Source organism: Leptonychotes weddellii, chromosome 7 (assembly GCF_054177405.1).
Source record: "Leptonychotes weddellii isolate Sample4059 chromosome 7, ASM5417740v2, whole genome shotgun sequence".
Lineage (NCBI taxonomy): Eukaryota > Metazoa > Chordata > Mammalia > Carnivora > Phocidae > Leptonychotes > Leptonychotes weddellii.
The window spans coordinates 44,210,093-44,224,652 of record NC_138375.1 but is presented as its reverse complement, the minus strand read 5'-3'; the positions used below and the strand labels follow the sequence as shown (position 1 = coordinate 44,224,652).

The following is a 14,560-nucleotide window of genomic DNA, read 5'->3' as shown; positions in this document are numbered from 1 at the left end:
CCCATGTATGGGTCCATTTTTATAATCCCCTTGGTGCCAAATGAGAACCATGGTTCCCAAAGCATCAGCGGCACCTGGGAACTTCCGAAGTACAAATTCTTAGGCCCCACCCCAGACCTGCTGAGTCCCAATCTGTGGGGCTGGGGTCCAGGAATCCCTGTTTTAACAAGCCCTCTGGGTGATTCTGGACACAGGCAAGTTTGAGAACTACTGACTAAGGAATAGCTGTTTGCCCTTTAATTCTGTATTTCTCAAATCAGCCAGATTCTCATGGGCCTTGGCTTTTAAGATCTGATGAACACTCATCTCTCTCACTCTTTCATTTGTTCATCAACGATATCTTGATTTTCTTGTATGTGTCAAGCACAGTGCTTGGCCCCAGGAGATTAAGACAGACCTATCCCTGACATCAAAGTTTACAGTAGCAGCACACAAAGCCAAGTGTGGTGACTGCCAAGATTGATCTTCCTAGAGGATTAGAGCAAAGATCCTGAAAGGACTGGCATGGTTTTGGGAATTGGGGAAAGCTCCAAGGGGATGATGTTGAAGCTGACACCTGAAGAGTGGGTTCAGGTCCCAGAACTTAAACTAGCCATATTTCACCTCTAGTTCTCACTTCATGTAGTGACTCAATCACAACAGAACACATCTGGGCAGGGGCAGTCACAATGGGCTGAGCACTCACCGCATTCTAATGCCGCTGCCGCGCCTGGGGCTCCCCTAGGACAGAACTCGTCAGGGCTCCATCTGTCTCATGCCTCATCCAGATGCTGCAGTTACCAGCTCCCTGAAAAGACCTCATCCCAAGGCGGCTTTACCTAGCCTACAGTCCTAAAGCACGCATCCTGGAGCAGTGCGGGTCGTGGAAAGAACACTAGGCTTCGGGCCGGAAGAGCTGCCTTCGAGAGTGTTAGTGGCAGGGGCAGGCGGCCTTGAGCTGCCTTCAGAGACAAGGAGTTGCTAACTGGGCAGAAAAGTGGAGGTGAAGGGCATTTCAGGCAGAGGGAACATCATGTTCTGCTTTGAGAAGAATTTAGCTTTGTAATTGATGTAGGTATTGGTTTTTCCAGCAGCCTTTCTTTTTCTCTCTCTCTCTCTTTCTCTTTTGTTTTCCTTTCGAAAGACTGGTGTGTGTGTAGGATGGGGGAGCGGTGTGGGGAGCAAAATCTAAAGCTGATTTAAAAGCCGAGGCTCCATGGTCATGGGGAGAGGTAACAACGCTGGCCTCCACCTGGCAGGACTGCCTTGTGGTGAGAGGGCCACTGGAAAAAAGCTGAGTTCTTCTGACTCTAGGACATTTTTCCATTTAAGCTTTTGTTAGATGATCTAAGATCATCTCATACAGTGGTCTTGGACTTTCTTTTATATATATATATAAAATATATATATATATTTTGGCCACAGAATCATTTGTTCAGATAAAGTTCCTAGGACTCCCAAAGCTCCTGATCTAGTGTAAAGGTGGGGTGATCCTCCCCTTTGGCCCTGCACTCTCCCCAGTGGCATCTTGCTGGAGGGTTCTAAAACCTACTGGGTGTGAAACTCTGGAAGCTGAAGTAGTGGGGGTGGGTTAGGGATTGGGCGTCTTCAGTCTTGTGACCTTCAGGGTCACAGCAGACCCCCAAGAGGAAAAGTGGCCCCCCAGGTGCCTCAAAGATGGTGGTGTGGTCTAGGACCATCTTCCTGTTCCTGCAGAGAGAGCCTCCAGCACCAGTCCCATAGGCACTGCCAACAGGTTGTGATTCGTGCAGCCTGTGCATCAGGAATGTGCTCACTTCTCAGGGTCCTGGGCTTAGAAGGATTCACTGGAGGGTGATGTAATCAGCCAGGCTGGGTGCACAGGCTGACAAATCCCCTCCTCCCCACACCATCTCTTCCTGACTCCCTCTTCAAGTGGCCTCTCATCCCCTGCAGGCAGAAATGTATTCCTGACAATTAATTAATCTGAGAGGCTGGGAAGATAGGGAAGGGGAGGGCTGCCTTATCTGTGATTTACAACCTGGTGCTGAGACAGGCCAGGCTCCTTCTCTGGGCTCTGAACTCCGTCCTGCAGGGAGCAGAGCCGCCCAGAGAGTGAGTTATTGTGGTAAAAATGACCAAGCAGCTGCTCACTCCCTGGGCCTAGGTGGGAGGGCCTGGGGCAGCTCTCCATTTATTCATTCCACAGGTGAAATGGGAAATATAGGCAAGGAAAGAGCAAGACAGGATGTTGTAGGAGGATATGGGATAGTTGTAAAAACAGGCCTGCAGAGTGCTGTCATGCTCCAGACAGAAAGTGGGGTAGTTGGCAAAGGCCAGATGATATACCACATTTTACTTCCTGTGTCACCCTAGAAAGTATAAGGTTGAAATATTTCTTTCTTTCGATCAGCGATCTGCAAACTCTAGCCTATGGCCAAAGCCAGCCCACCACATGTTTTTGTAAATAGAGTTCTATTGGCACAAATTCTTCCCGCTGTATGTGTTGTCCATGGCTGCTTTTGAGCTGCAGTGGTCCGAGTGGAATAGAGAGGACACAGTATGTCTGCAAAGCCTCAAGTATTTACAGTCTGGCCATTTGTAGAAAGTTTGCTACTCCTGCTTGAGGCTGCTCTGGACAACATGGTACATTACTTCAAGTCTGGTGGTATTGTCAAGCAATTGTTTAAAGACAGGATTAATATATTTGAAAAACAGTGACCTCTGACTCTGATGTTCTAATAAATATTCAGTAAATGTTGCAGCCCTTTCTCTGCAGTGAGACCAATTTAGAAATGGGACGACTCTATAAAGAGAAACTTCAGGATTCACAAGTCATAGGTCCAAGTCATAAGGCTTTGCATCAAATTGCGCTCTAGAAAGCAATGGGGAAGTGAGATGATTGATGGTTCCGAAGAAGCCCAAGAAGTCCAAAAGCAGTGGGAGAATAGACACGGCGGTTTTCTTCCCTGTATCATGGCCAGCCACACTCTCATCCCAACAGATATCCCAGGGTGTTTTATCTGGCTGTTCTTTGTGATTCTTGCTTGAATATTTTTGTGGGTTGGGATGGAGGAAGGATGTGAAGGGTTGGAATTGAAGAACCGTATAGAGTGTGTACAAGGTAAATCAGATGGGTACCCAGATTCTCTGTAACGATGGCAGCATCCAGGACATGCCCATCATTTGCAAATTTAGGTTGCAGTTGTAGCAGATTTTATCTTTACACCGTGAAGCTTCCCTTCATCGTTGCAGCTGAAAGAGATGTATTCCCTTTCAGGCAGGAATGATCAATGCGAGGCTACATACTGAAATGTCTCCCTACCAGTACCCATGGCAGACATTTATAATCGAGCACAGCACTCTTTCCTGCTGAACCCCATGCAGTCTCAGAATTCTTCTCACTGTAGAAGGCACTGCCAATCGATTCGAGTGGCATGGCAGACAAAGCCTGTTTGCCAAGGTCTTATGGTCCTGGTTGCCAGCACCCAAGTGTGTCATTCATGTGGCCTCCCATTGCAGTTCTTTATGTGGCCATTTTAATTGTGTATTCCTTAAATACAGAATCTGCCATTGTTATTATTTCTGGCTCTCTTTCTGTTTTGTTTGTTTTTTTTTTAAGATTATTTTAGAGAGAGAGAGTGCAAGCGAGCAGGGAGAGGGGGGAGGGAGAGGGAGAGAATTCCCAGCAGACTCCCTGCTGAGTGCAGAGCCTGATGCAGGGCTTGATCTTATGACCCTGAGATCATGACCTGAGTGGAAACCAAGAGGCAGATGCTCAACCGACTGAGCCACCCAGGAGCCCCTCTCTTTCTGTTTTAACGCAAGGTCCTCTGGGCCAGTACCAGGATCTCACACACTGTGTCCTACCTAGTGCCAAGCATAATGCTTTGCACATGGTAGACTTTTAGCAGCAATTTGATCAATGTTGATTGATCACATGTAGGGAGGCCTCGTGAGATCCCTGTGATGATGGCTTCATGTTGGAGTGATGACCAATGCAAGGATCAGATTGGTCCCACTTCTAAGCCACAGTGAGAGTTTGCAGGAGACCTGGTAATTTGGAGGACAGGAGAGCAGGTTTGACTTCAAGGGCTGGAGGAAGAGAATTCAATTTACTGTACATCTATGACATGTCTACTGTGTGCTGGCATTGAACTGGCAGCTGGGGATACCAAGATGAATGTGACCCAGGTTCTGCCCTCCCTGAGCTGACACCATGGGGAGGGGGTCGGGGGAGAGGAAATTGCATAAAAATAATTGCTCATAGGAGTCTGGAGAAAATAAAACCTAATTGAAAGACAAGAAATGGGGCACAGGAGGGGTCCAGGAAGGGGTTCTGGGGCCTCACCTTGCTCTGCTTGCTCCACTTAGTTTCAGAAGAATCGGCGCGACCAGGACGCCACCAAACACAAGCTCATGGAGATCGCCAATTACGTTGATAAGGTGAGACCAGGTGTGTACTTTGTGGGAAAGATGCCAGCACCTTAGAGGGGCCACAGGACAGGACATGGCATGGCACCTGAGCTTCCTCAGGGATTGGTCACCCCAGCCAGTTTCAGAGAGGCAATAGCAATGCCATAGAGGCTCAGGGTGGTCATGACAAAGCCCTCAACTCTGTGACCTTAGCCAGGGAACTTACCTTGTTTGGGTTGCAGTTTTGTTTTGTTATGTTTTTAATTTACAGAGTAGAGGGGCTGGCTTAAATCAATGGCTTTCAATATTTTCGTTTTTCTGGTGGAACCCTTCTTTTAAATGAAATCTTATGCCAGTGTCTAATATTAAGTCAGATAAAAACAGACTCTTTAAACCAAAGCAGGGGTGAGGATCCAGAGTGCTGTCCTCTTGCTCCTTCCCCTCACTCCTGCAAATGGCTGCCAGGGAACCTAGGATGTGAAAGAGCCCAGTTTAAGAATGCTTTAAGGTTCTCTAAGGTTCCCTCCAGGTATAAAGCCCAGAAGTTTCCTGACTTGGGGGAGAATTGAGGTAGGTCAGCATGGGAAATGTACAGAACCTTAAAAGTTGAGTGGTTTGTTTTGGGCCAATCTGTATAGCCTTCATCTATAAAATGGTTCTAAAATTATTTATCTCTTACAAAGACCATGTGAATGGTTAACTCTCCTAGATCAGGCCCTTTTAAAACATGCCCTTAGGAAATACCCAAAGTCTTGAATTTTACTAGAACAGGCTGGTCTGGGACTCGGAAATAACTCTGTTTATATGAAACAGAGTATTTGTTGCACTGCAAAATGCAGTAGAATAGATAACCTTAAATTACAGTACTCTCTTGATAGCCTAGTAGTAAATAGTTTTTAAAAACAGATTTTAATATGTTTAAGGTCACAGGTCTCTTTGAGAATCTGAAAATATTTATCGTACAATTTCAGGGCACTCAGCACTTCCGCAGCTTACCTCTGGGCCTGTTAGGAATTCATGGATCCCAGGTCTAAAGGGGAAATTATTTTTTTCTAAACATTAGAAGATAAAAAAGAGACATTAAATATTTTTTTTATGGATTTACAAGCAAATTTGGTAGTGTTCTGAAGTCATCAGGCGGGAGAGTCTGTAGTCTATGTTTTTGTTTTGCCCTAGATGGCTCTGGAAACACTGGTAACAGGTGAAAGTCATGAGCATTTCCTGGAAGGAAGGCCTCCAGGGACACAGCTCAGTCCTCTCTCTAGCTCTCAGTTCACTCAACAATAACATTTAAATGATCCTACATCCCAAACACTCAACATCTGGGAAAACAAGAAAAGCTCATTTCCTGGGGGGTATACAGGAGGCAGACCCTGTTCTCACCCACATGACGTCTATTGTTCTGGAGACCCAGCAGGTGGGAAGCTTGGCTGGGTCTCCCCTTTGTGAACTCTCCAGCTGGTCTGCGTGGTGGAACCAAGGGTGCTGACGAAGAGTGGAAGAGAGGCGACATTAGGCCTCAGCCCTTATGTGAAGCCCCTAGCCTTGCTTAGCTGGTCCCTTCTGGCGAGCGGTCTTGGTTTTCTTCTGAGCAGCTGATTTTAGTCGCTGTGGCTGGGGTGAAGGAAGGCACTTTTCTGAGGCTTGCTGACCCAGCTACTTGAACTGAACTGTTGAACTAAAACTGGAATGAACTGCACTAATTTGCTGAATCATGAATCCAATCCAAAAATGTTTTTCCTTAACTGTGAAAAAGCCAAGTTTAAGTCCTTAAAAGCTCCCTCATGAAGCAAGTTAAATTGGAATCCAAACCCTTTATTTTCTGTAATGATTGACCTGGCACAAAATGGGAAAATCAAAATTTCCTTTGCAATCAACTGTTATTTCACGGAATCTGGAGCCCATCTGAGACCGCAACTTCTTGGGGGCAAGATGATTCTCTGGATGTGTAAATACACCAGCACTGAAGCAGTGAGAGTCTTGAGTGGCTCTGAGATCTGATCTGATCATCTGGGCCTTCATCCTGGCTCCACTGTCTTCCTGCTGAGACTTTAGGCAAGTTACTGAACTTTTCTAAGCTTCCGTGCTTGGGACATAGAATGTGCTCAATAAACATTGATGTTAACGATTGTTGTTTTTAGCTGCTGCAGTACCTGCCAATTTTGGATTAAGATGGTATCTTCCGCTCATGTGGTCTGGGTTTACGTGCAATTTTGTTTTCAGAGTCACTGCCTCAGTAATCTCTAGGGCAGGCCAGTCAAAGAATCCCTTCAACCTATGCCTTCCAGTGGTACTTAGCTCTAAAGAAAACCCTCTTCCTGTTTATGTGTGTATGAGATGAAAGATACCACGTCACAAAGGTCAGGTGTAGCTCTAGTCCGAAGGAACCTGAGAGTCAGGTCTCATTTATAGAATTTCAGGATCTCTGGACAAAACTCTAGAGGGGATCTGGGACCTTTGCAGCCTCATGCTGGCCACCTGTCTGGGACATTCGTGACAAAGCCTGAACACCTCCAGTCGTGGGAAAGGGAACTCTGGAGAATAAGCGTGTCCGTCTGCTTGTATATCATGTATACCCATGTACTTCCAAAATGAGTGGGAGACCGCACGCAATAACGCATCCATTTACAATTTGGCATATCCATACTGCGGAATACTATTTAGCAATAAAAAGAACGACAAACTGATGTATAGGCCATGAGATGGATGAATCTCAAAAACATGCTAAGTGGAAGAAGCCAGACACAAAGACCACATATTATGTAATTCCGGTTAGAGGAAACGTCTAGAAAAGGTAAATCTGTAGAGGCAGAAAGTAGATTAGTGATCGCCTGGGTCTGGGGGTGAAAATGGGAAAAGACTGTAAATGGACATGAGGGACCTTCTTGGTATGATGAAAATACTCTCTAATTGGATTGGGGTGGTCATTTTACATCTTGGTAAATTTACTAAAGATATTGAGCTGTACACCCCAAATGGGTGGATTTTATGGTGTGTAAATTATACCTCAACATACAAGAGGAATTTTGTATAAGAGAACTTTTTAGACATGTATAAAAAAGATAAGTTAGGCAAGTTACTGAACTTTTCATGTAAGGAATTGGGAGAGAGGACTGTACTGGACAGCTGGGCCCAGGGTACTTATCACAGGCAGCAGCAAAGCTTAGCTCTGAGCTTACTTCTAACTAACTTTAGTTACAAGGGTGTTTTTGTTTTTTTTTTCCTATTTTAAAATGAAACGGGTCTTCTTGTCTGTCGTACCTATTGGTCACACCCCACTTTGGGAGCAGTTTAGAAACAGCACTGATGCTGTCTGCACATGAGAGCCCTGTCCACGTGCGGAAGCAAGTCTGTGTCCTGTCCCGTCTCAGTCTTCTTTCCTCTAAGCTGAGTGACCCCAGCTCTGCCTCCAGAACGTTGCGCATCTTAGGATCTCACTGCTCCCTCCTGAAAAGTGTGACTCGCAGCCCCTGTTGCCTCCCTGCCCTGGGAGGCATGTGCTGCAGAGCCATCTGGTATCTGCTCTGAGTGCTGAGGTTAGGAAGGGGCGCGTAAACGTCGGGCGGTGTTGACAGACGATGCAGTGGCTCTCCTGTGTGCGCTTTCAGTTTTACCGATCCTTGAACATCCGGATTGCCCTCGTGGGCTTGGAAGTCTGGACGCATGGGAATATGTGTGAAGTCTCGGAGAACCCCTACTCTACTCTCTGGTCATTTCTCAGTTGGAGGCGCAAGCTGCTCACCCAGAAGAACCATGACAACGCACAGTTAATCACGTACGTGGCCTCTGTGCATGTGTGTTTCCCCGGGCCTGGCTGCACAGCCCCCACCTGCAGTGTGTGCACTCTCTGCCTTTTCCCCCCGGCGCTCAGTGTTGGTGGTACCAGCCATCCTGCCTCTCTGGTCCAGATAATCCCTTATTTCTCAGGCATGTGCTCTGCCCCCAAGACACCCAGGAAAGTATTAAAACCCTGAGAGTCATAGACTCTCAGTCAACCGGTTGCAAGCAGTGCTGACAATCTAGATGAGAAACTTAGACTTATACATATTCCGTTGAACATCTGAAACAGTTGGGTGTGTATGTGGGAAGTGACTGATCGTCACTTCAGACTTTCTAAGGGGCTCATTCTGGTCTGCATGGTGCTACGTTGTAGTATGCGTGCTCATCTCCCAAAGCAGTAGCTTACTTAGCTTGCCCTTCACTTTGTCCCCAGGGGCTCAGCGCTGAGTGCCTGAACTGGTTTGAGTGGCAGATAGTGCAGGAACCCTGTGTTGTGTGTTGGCTGGGAGGGAGACATCGGGGGTGGGGGGAGTTGTGCCGGAATTTCTTCAATCCCGGAGAGAAAAGAATAGATAGTGTTGGGGGTCATGGTGGTACCTGAAGTCCCCCGGAGGTGGAGGGTGAATATCTGGTGTTTTTAGTGTTGACTTCCAAAGGTATTCTGAGACAGTTATAACCAAAGGCCCATACATAGTAAAACCATTTTGCTTTTGTTCCCTAAAAAATCTCTCTGAATCAACGATCAGTTAAACATTTGTTCACTCTTTAAAAGAAATGGGGAGGGGCGCCTGGGTGGCTCAGCTGGTTAAGCATCTGCCTTCAGCTCAGGCCCTGATCCCAGGGTGCTGGGATCGAGCCCCACATCGGGCTCCCTGCTCAGTGGGGAGTCTGCTTCTCCCTGTCCCTCTGCCTGCCGCTCCCCCTGCTTGTGCACTCTCTCTCTCTGTCTCTGTCAAATAAAAAATAAAAAAAAATCTTTAATAGAAGTGGGGAAATAACTGTACCAAAAATCTGGGCTATGGTTATTTCACAACAGTACATTCACCTAGGAAATTTTTGGGTTTTGCCTGAACTTTGAAAGCCTGCTGTCCTGCTTGGAATCCAGGTGTCCAGTAAGGCTTCCCTAGGGCCATGTCTAAGTTTATAAAATGACCTGTGCGGCTTCCTAGAGATTTGCATATATTTTATGTGTTTTCTTGCACATTGTTTCTCTGAAGAAGAATCTGCCTTCAATTCAGCAAACACTTATTAAGTGCCCTCTATGTGTCAGATACTCTGCTAAGTTCTGGTGACCCCCAAAGAAATAAGGCCATCTTGGCTCTCAAAGGTCTTGTGGTCTCGGTGAGAAGACAAACAGGGAGCTCTGAAAGCACCGCAAAATGCGTTTCCATGTAGATCCTTTCAATAAATCCCATGTTTGTGGCATGCAGGAGAATACTGGTGTTTTAGTCATCCCCTCTCCTCTGCCCTGGATGGATACAGCTGAGAGAGGGGTGGATTGAACTGGGGGAATGTAGCTGGCTGTTGGCAGGTTTGCATCACAATTGCAAAACAAAAGCAGAAACAGCTCATCTTTGCACCCAGCTGCACTTTGCGAGGCTCCTGATGGGACACATCTGTTTCCTTGGCCCCAAAGTGATGTGGAAATGAAGCATCAGCCCCCACAGCTGCTGCCCGATCCCCCCACCCCGCCCCAATATGCATACCACAGAGCCGGGCCCCTGGCAGCTGACAGAAGTGGTCATGAGTCACTTCAGCATCAGAACCTGGGCCACTCTCCCCTCAGCCTCTCCCTCTCTGACCTTTTCCTCTGCAGCAGGAATGGGATGCTGCTTTATGAGCCCTGCCCATTTCCTTCCAGGGAATGGGGCTCTGGGCATACTGTGGGAAAAAGCGACCTTTTGCCCTTTCTATTTCTCTGGAGCAGTGAGAGAGTAGGTGAGAGGAAGTGAGAGGTGTGGTGACCTGGAAGTTGTCCAGCTGGCCTAGAACACCAGGGTCTCTCTCCTTGGGAAAGATCTAGGAATGTCAGCGGGGCCAAGGAACTCCATGATGGCCACCTGTTCCCAGGTACAGTGGAACAGCCCTCCCAACTGCCATCTGAATGACCTTCTCTTGTTCCTTCCTGCAGGGGCATGTCTTTCCACGGCACCACCATCGGGCTGGCCCCCCTCATGGCCATGTGCTCTGTGTACCAGTCTGGAGGAGTCAATATGGTGCGTCTCAACCAGTATGTTGATGCTGTAGAAGGCAGAAAACTGCCTCATGGGACAGGAGGTCATTTTGTGGGGGGGAAAAAAAAATTATACTTATTATTGCAGGGAAAAAAACCTTGACATCAAGTCAGGCAGTTGTTTAAAATGAAGTCATTAAGGGGCGCCTGGATGGCTCAGTCGTTAAGCATCTGCCTTCAGCTCAGGTCATGATCCCACGGTCCTGGGATCAAGCCCCGCGTTGGGCTCTGCTCAGTGGGAAGCCTGCTTCTCCCTCTCCCGCTCCCCCTGCTTGTGTTCCCTCTCTCGCTGTGTCTCTCTGTGTCAAATAAATAAATAAAATCTTTAAAAGTAAATAAATAAATAAAATGTAGTCATTAAGTTCTAAGAGATGGAGGTACCTAGGGATAAATTTTCATTTATTATAGTTTATCCCCAATTTTCAAGCTCAGGAGAACCCTGGAAGTGATTACATTACATCTAGTGATGTCACTAGATCTCTCTCATCTCTCATCTCTCAAACCAAGGGCTGGAGAATAGTAAGATAATAGAAATAAAAAAATATTTTTTATCCTCGGTTTTACGTTATTATGCATATCATTATGAAACAAGAGCTTGTCTCAAAGTCATGGTCAGGAAATTATTGTCTTCTTTTGAAATTCTCTCTAGCTTTGTGGGACTGTTTTGATTATTCATCTCTAGTCTGTGAAGTAGATGTCAAGGAGGCCTGCCCTCCATTTGTCTGTCCACCTCTTTATCCCGTATTTATCCACAGATGTAGCATGACGGTTAAAAGCACAGGCTTTCGTCACCGAGTCTGTGGGCGCACTGATGGTGGAACCGGTGGGCAGCTGTGAGGCCTGGCTAAGAAAAGACAGGAACAGGGAGTAGGGAGAGCTGTGTTCTTGACCTGCGCTCTCTCCTTGGGCAGGACCACTCTGAGAATGCCATTGGCGTGGCTGCCACCATGGCCCACGAGATGGGCCACAACTTCGGCATGAGCCATGATTCTGCGGATTGCTGCTCGGCCAGCGCGGCTGACGGCGGGTGCATCATGGCAGCTGCCACCGGGTGAGTCAAGCAGCAAGGTGAGGAGAGCAGAGTGTGTGAGGACAGTACAACCCAAGTGTTCCTCCCCGTCAGCCCTAGGAGCCTCTGTCACCCTCTCTTGGGGGCCTTGGAGAGAAATGCGGTTGACAACAAAGAAATTGGAAGAGAACCAAGAAAGCAAATGTGTGCGAGGAGCTCTAGGTTTGTAGCAGGCAATTTGGTGCTGGTGGAACCCTAGGTATACTTAATTCTGTCTTAAGGTCTTCAGCTGTAAAATTGGCCTGACCACATGTGTCTTTTTCACTTCACGAATTTTTGAAGAGGACCCATTTTGAACAGCCCCAATCCTTAAGTTCCCTTTTGTCCCAAGGGAACTTGGTCAGTGCTGATTCAAAGTTCTGATGTAGCCTACACAACAAGGAAAAGGACAGGGAGCAACGATGCCCACATAGTGACTCCTCAGGGAATTTACAGGTTGCATTTACCGTGAGGAACAAGAAGAGCCAGCTACGTCTTACTGTATCTGTGATGGGTTTTTTAACCAGAGCCTTTGAAAGAAATTCTGGTGACAGCCACAACTCTTAGTCACAACTCTTAATATTTAGTATCTGAACTCATACAGCAGAGAGCATTGGGTTCTTCCAAGACTTGAGTCACTCTTTGGAAGGCATCATGGTAGGAATTTGTGTTCCCTCTACTCCAAACCATTAGAGCCTGCTTATGCTTCTCAGGGAATGCTGTTTCAGTGTCTCTAAGAGGAAATGCAACTTTCTTGGGGTTCCAGTGTCCAGTGTTTGTTCATCGCTTCTTGGCTGTGACATAGATAGGATGATGTTGACATGCAGGATACAACTCCATGGGTCACGCTCAAATCCCTAAGAGCTCACAGTTAAGTCCATCCTTTTCTCTCTCAATCTGAAAAGCATATTTATAGTCATATGGTTGAGAGTTATATTAAGTAATACTCCATTTTGTTTTTAAACTATAAGCAAATATAAACTACTAAAGTAGCTTAAAAATTGTTGGCCACAAATTCCTTGTGACAGACCTAATAACTGTAGGGGACCCTCCAGTGTTTAACTTTAGTTGGTTTAGAGCATTGGGAAGAGGATAACTCTTCCTTTATAGACCCAAATTGTGGTACTGACCTGCTGTTAGAGAATGTATGACTTCTGATTCTTTTTTTCCAATGGTAAAACTCAGGACCTTTCATAATCTTATGATAAAACTATGCATCTGTGAATTGCTGGTTGAGTTTGGAGTGCTGCCTGTATCCTTAGAATAGAGGTCATAAGATTCCTGGCCCAATGAAGAAATTAAACCCATGATCTTGGCTTCTTTTTTTTTTTTTTTTTTTTGGCCTGCTCTTCTGTTCCAAGAAAATCTCCATCTAATATCAGCTTCAGGAAACGTTTGGGTTGGCTAGTATTTTATTCAGCTGTAAAACTCAGGAAACCTATTTTAACATATTCAATTACCCTTTATTTATTGCACCCTTTCCTACAAAGGGCAAAAATTGCTGCTTCTGATTCTCAAATACCTCCTCCATGCACAGTGAGGGAAAAAAGAACATAATGGGGTGCTTAGAAAGAATTGTAAGATAATGTATCAGTGATGTTCTAATGGGACAGAAAGTGTGTGCATGGGACTATGGGGGTCTGAGTCCAGGTGGAATCAGCCTCATGGGCGGCAGGATTGAGACTGTTCTGGCTGCTTGATGCTCAGATTACCAACTAACTCTAACCTTACTCCCTGCCAGGCATCCCTTTCCAAGAGTGTTCAATGGATGCAACAGGAAGGAGCTGGACAGGTATCTGCAGTCAGGCGGTGGGATGTGTCTCTCCAATATGCCAGACACCAGGACACTCTATGGAGGCCGGAGATGTGGGAATGGGTACCTGGAAGATGGGGAAGAATGTGACTGTGGGGAGGAAGAGGTAAGGTGTCATGGTAGTGCTAGTGAGAAGGGAAGAATGGGCACTGGTTTCAAATCTTAGAGTCAAAGAGAATGCAACTGAATACTTCTTAGTCTTAGGCATTTCCCACATACACATGGCTATCAAAGACCCCCATCACAAATCAGATGTGGAGAGTAAGCCTTCAATATGGACCATTTTTGCAGACTCTTTCAGTTTGAGGTTGGCACTGTTAGTGTCCAGGTCAGGGTGGAGTTCTCCTTGGGAGTTTCTCGTCTAACCAAAACCCATCATCTCTTCCCCAGTGGAGTTACAGATGGCTTCCTTGGTCCTCCAGCTGCACGGAGTTTATTCCGGAGGCCACACAGCTGGATATATGAACTTGAACCTGGGCCTTGAGGAGGCTTTTAAAATAACAAGCTTGGGCTATTTAGGCTGGAGAAGAGATGATTGAAAGAGGATGTAGGAAGTACTGTTAGGTCTGGAAAGGGCACCTGCAGGAAGAATGAACAGAACTGTTTGTGTTCAGGCTGCTTTCCTTCCTTCTGATCTTCTAAATGAGTGGTGGGCATGCAACATAGCGCTGTCATCTTTGGCAGATGTGTGTTGTTCTGCAAAAAGCAGAACTGGATAGTTTCATGTCTATTTTCTGAAGGATGAAATATGTACGTTAACATATGCAAAACAGTCAACTGTGTGAAGGGGAGACTGAAGGTATGTATAAGACTATTTGATTTTAAAACCTTTTCTATGGTTTGATTTTTGTTTTTTGTTTTTGTTTTGTTTTGTTTTTGAGAGAGAGGGAGAGCAGAGGAGGAGCAGGGGGAAAGGGAGAGAGAGAGTCTTAAGCAGGCTCCATGCTCAGTGCAGAGCCTGACGCAGGGCTTGATCTCACGACCCTGAGGTCGTGACCTGAGCCAAAATCAAGAGTGGGCTGCTCAACTGACTGAGCCACCCAGGCACCCCTGATCTTTGTCTTTAATGTCAGCACCTAACTTTCATAATAAAACAAAAACTAGTGAAAGGTTCTGCCTCCCCCACCACCATGAATTCAGAGAGATCAGTCCAGACTCAAGAGAAAGGAGAGAGTTGTCCCCTCTTACCATGGAGGGTCTAGTGGAGTTGAGGAGCAGTCCATGAGTGGGCTCAGCCAGTTGGCTTATGTTCAGCAAATATTTACTGAGTGTGGGGCACTATGTTGGGTGCTAGGGATAGGATGGATAGCAA

At 46.4% G+C, this 14,560-nt stretch overlaps 1 protein-coding gene across 2 annotated transcripts in view; it reads left to right on the top strand.

Moving 5' to 3' along the window:
* ADAM19 (ADAM metallopeptidase domain 19) overlaps positions 1 to 14,560 on the top strand; it is a 78,904-nt gene that overhangs the window by 46,056 nt on the left and 18,288 nt on the right. For both annotated transcript variants that reach the window (XM_081826251.1, XM_081826250.1), the window contains exons 8-12: positions 4,333 to 4,404; positions 7,983 to 8,149; positions 10,286 to 10,370; positions 11,299 to 11,438; positions 13,177 to 13,354. In XM_081826251.1, coding sequence (XP_081682377.1) covers positions 4,333 to 4,404; positions 7,983 to 8,149; positions 10,286 to 10,370; positions 11,299 to 11,438; positions 13,177 to 13,354 — 642 coding nt within the window. The remainder of the gene's footprint in view (positions 1 to 4,332; positions 4,405 to 7,982; positions 8,150 to 10,285; positions 10,371 to 11,298; positions 11,439 to 13,176; positions 13,355 to 14,560) is intronic.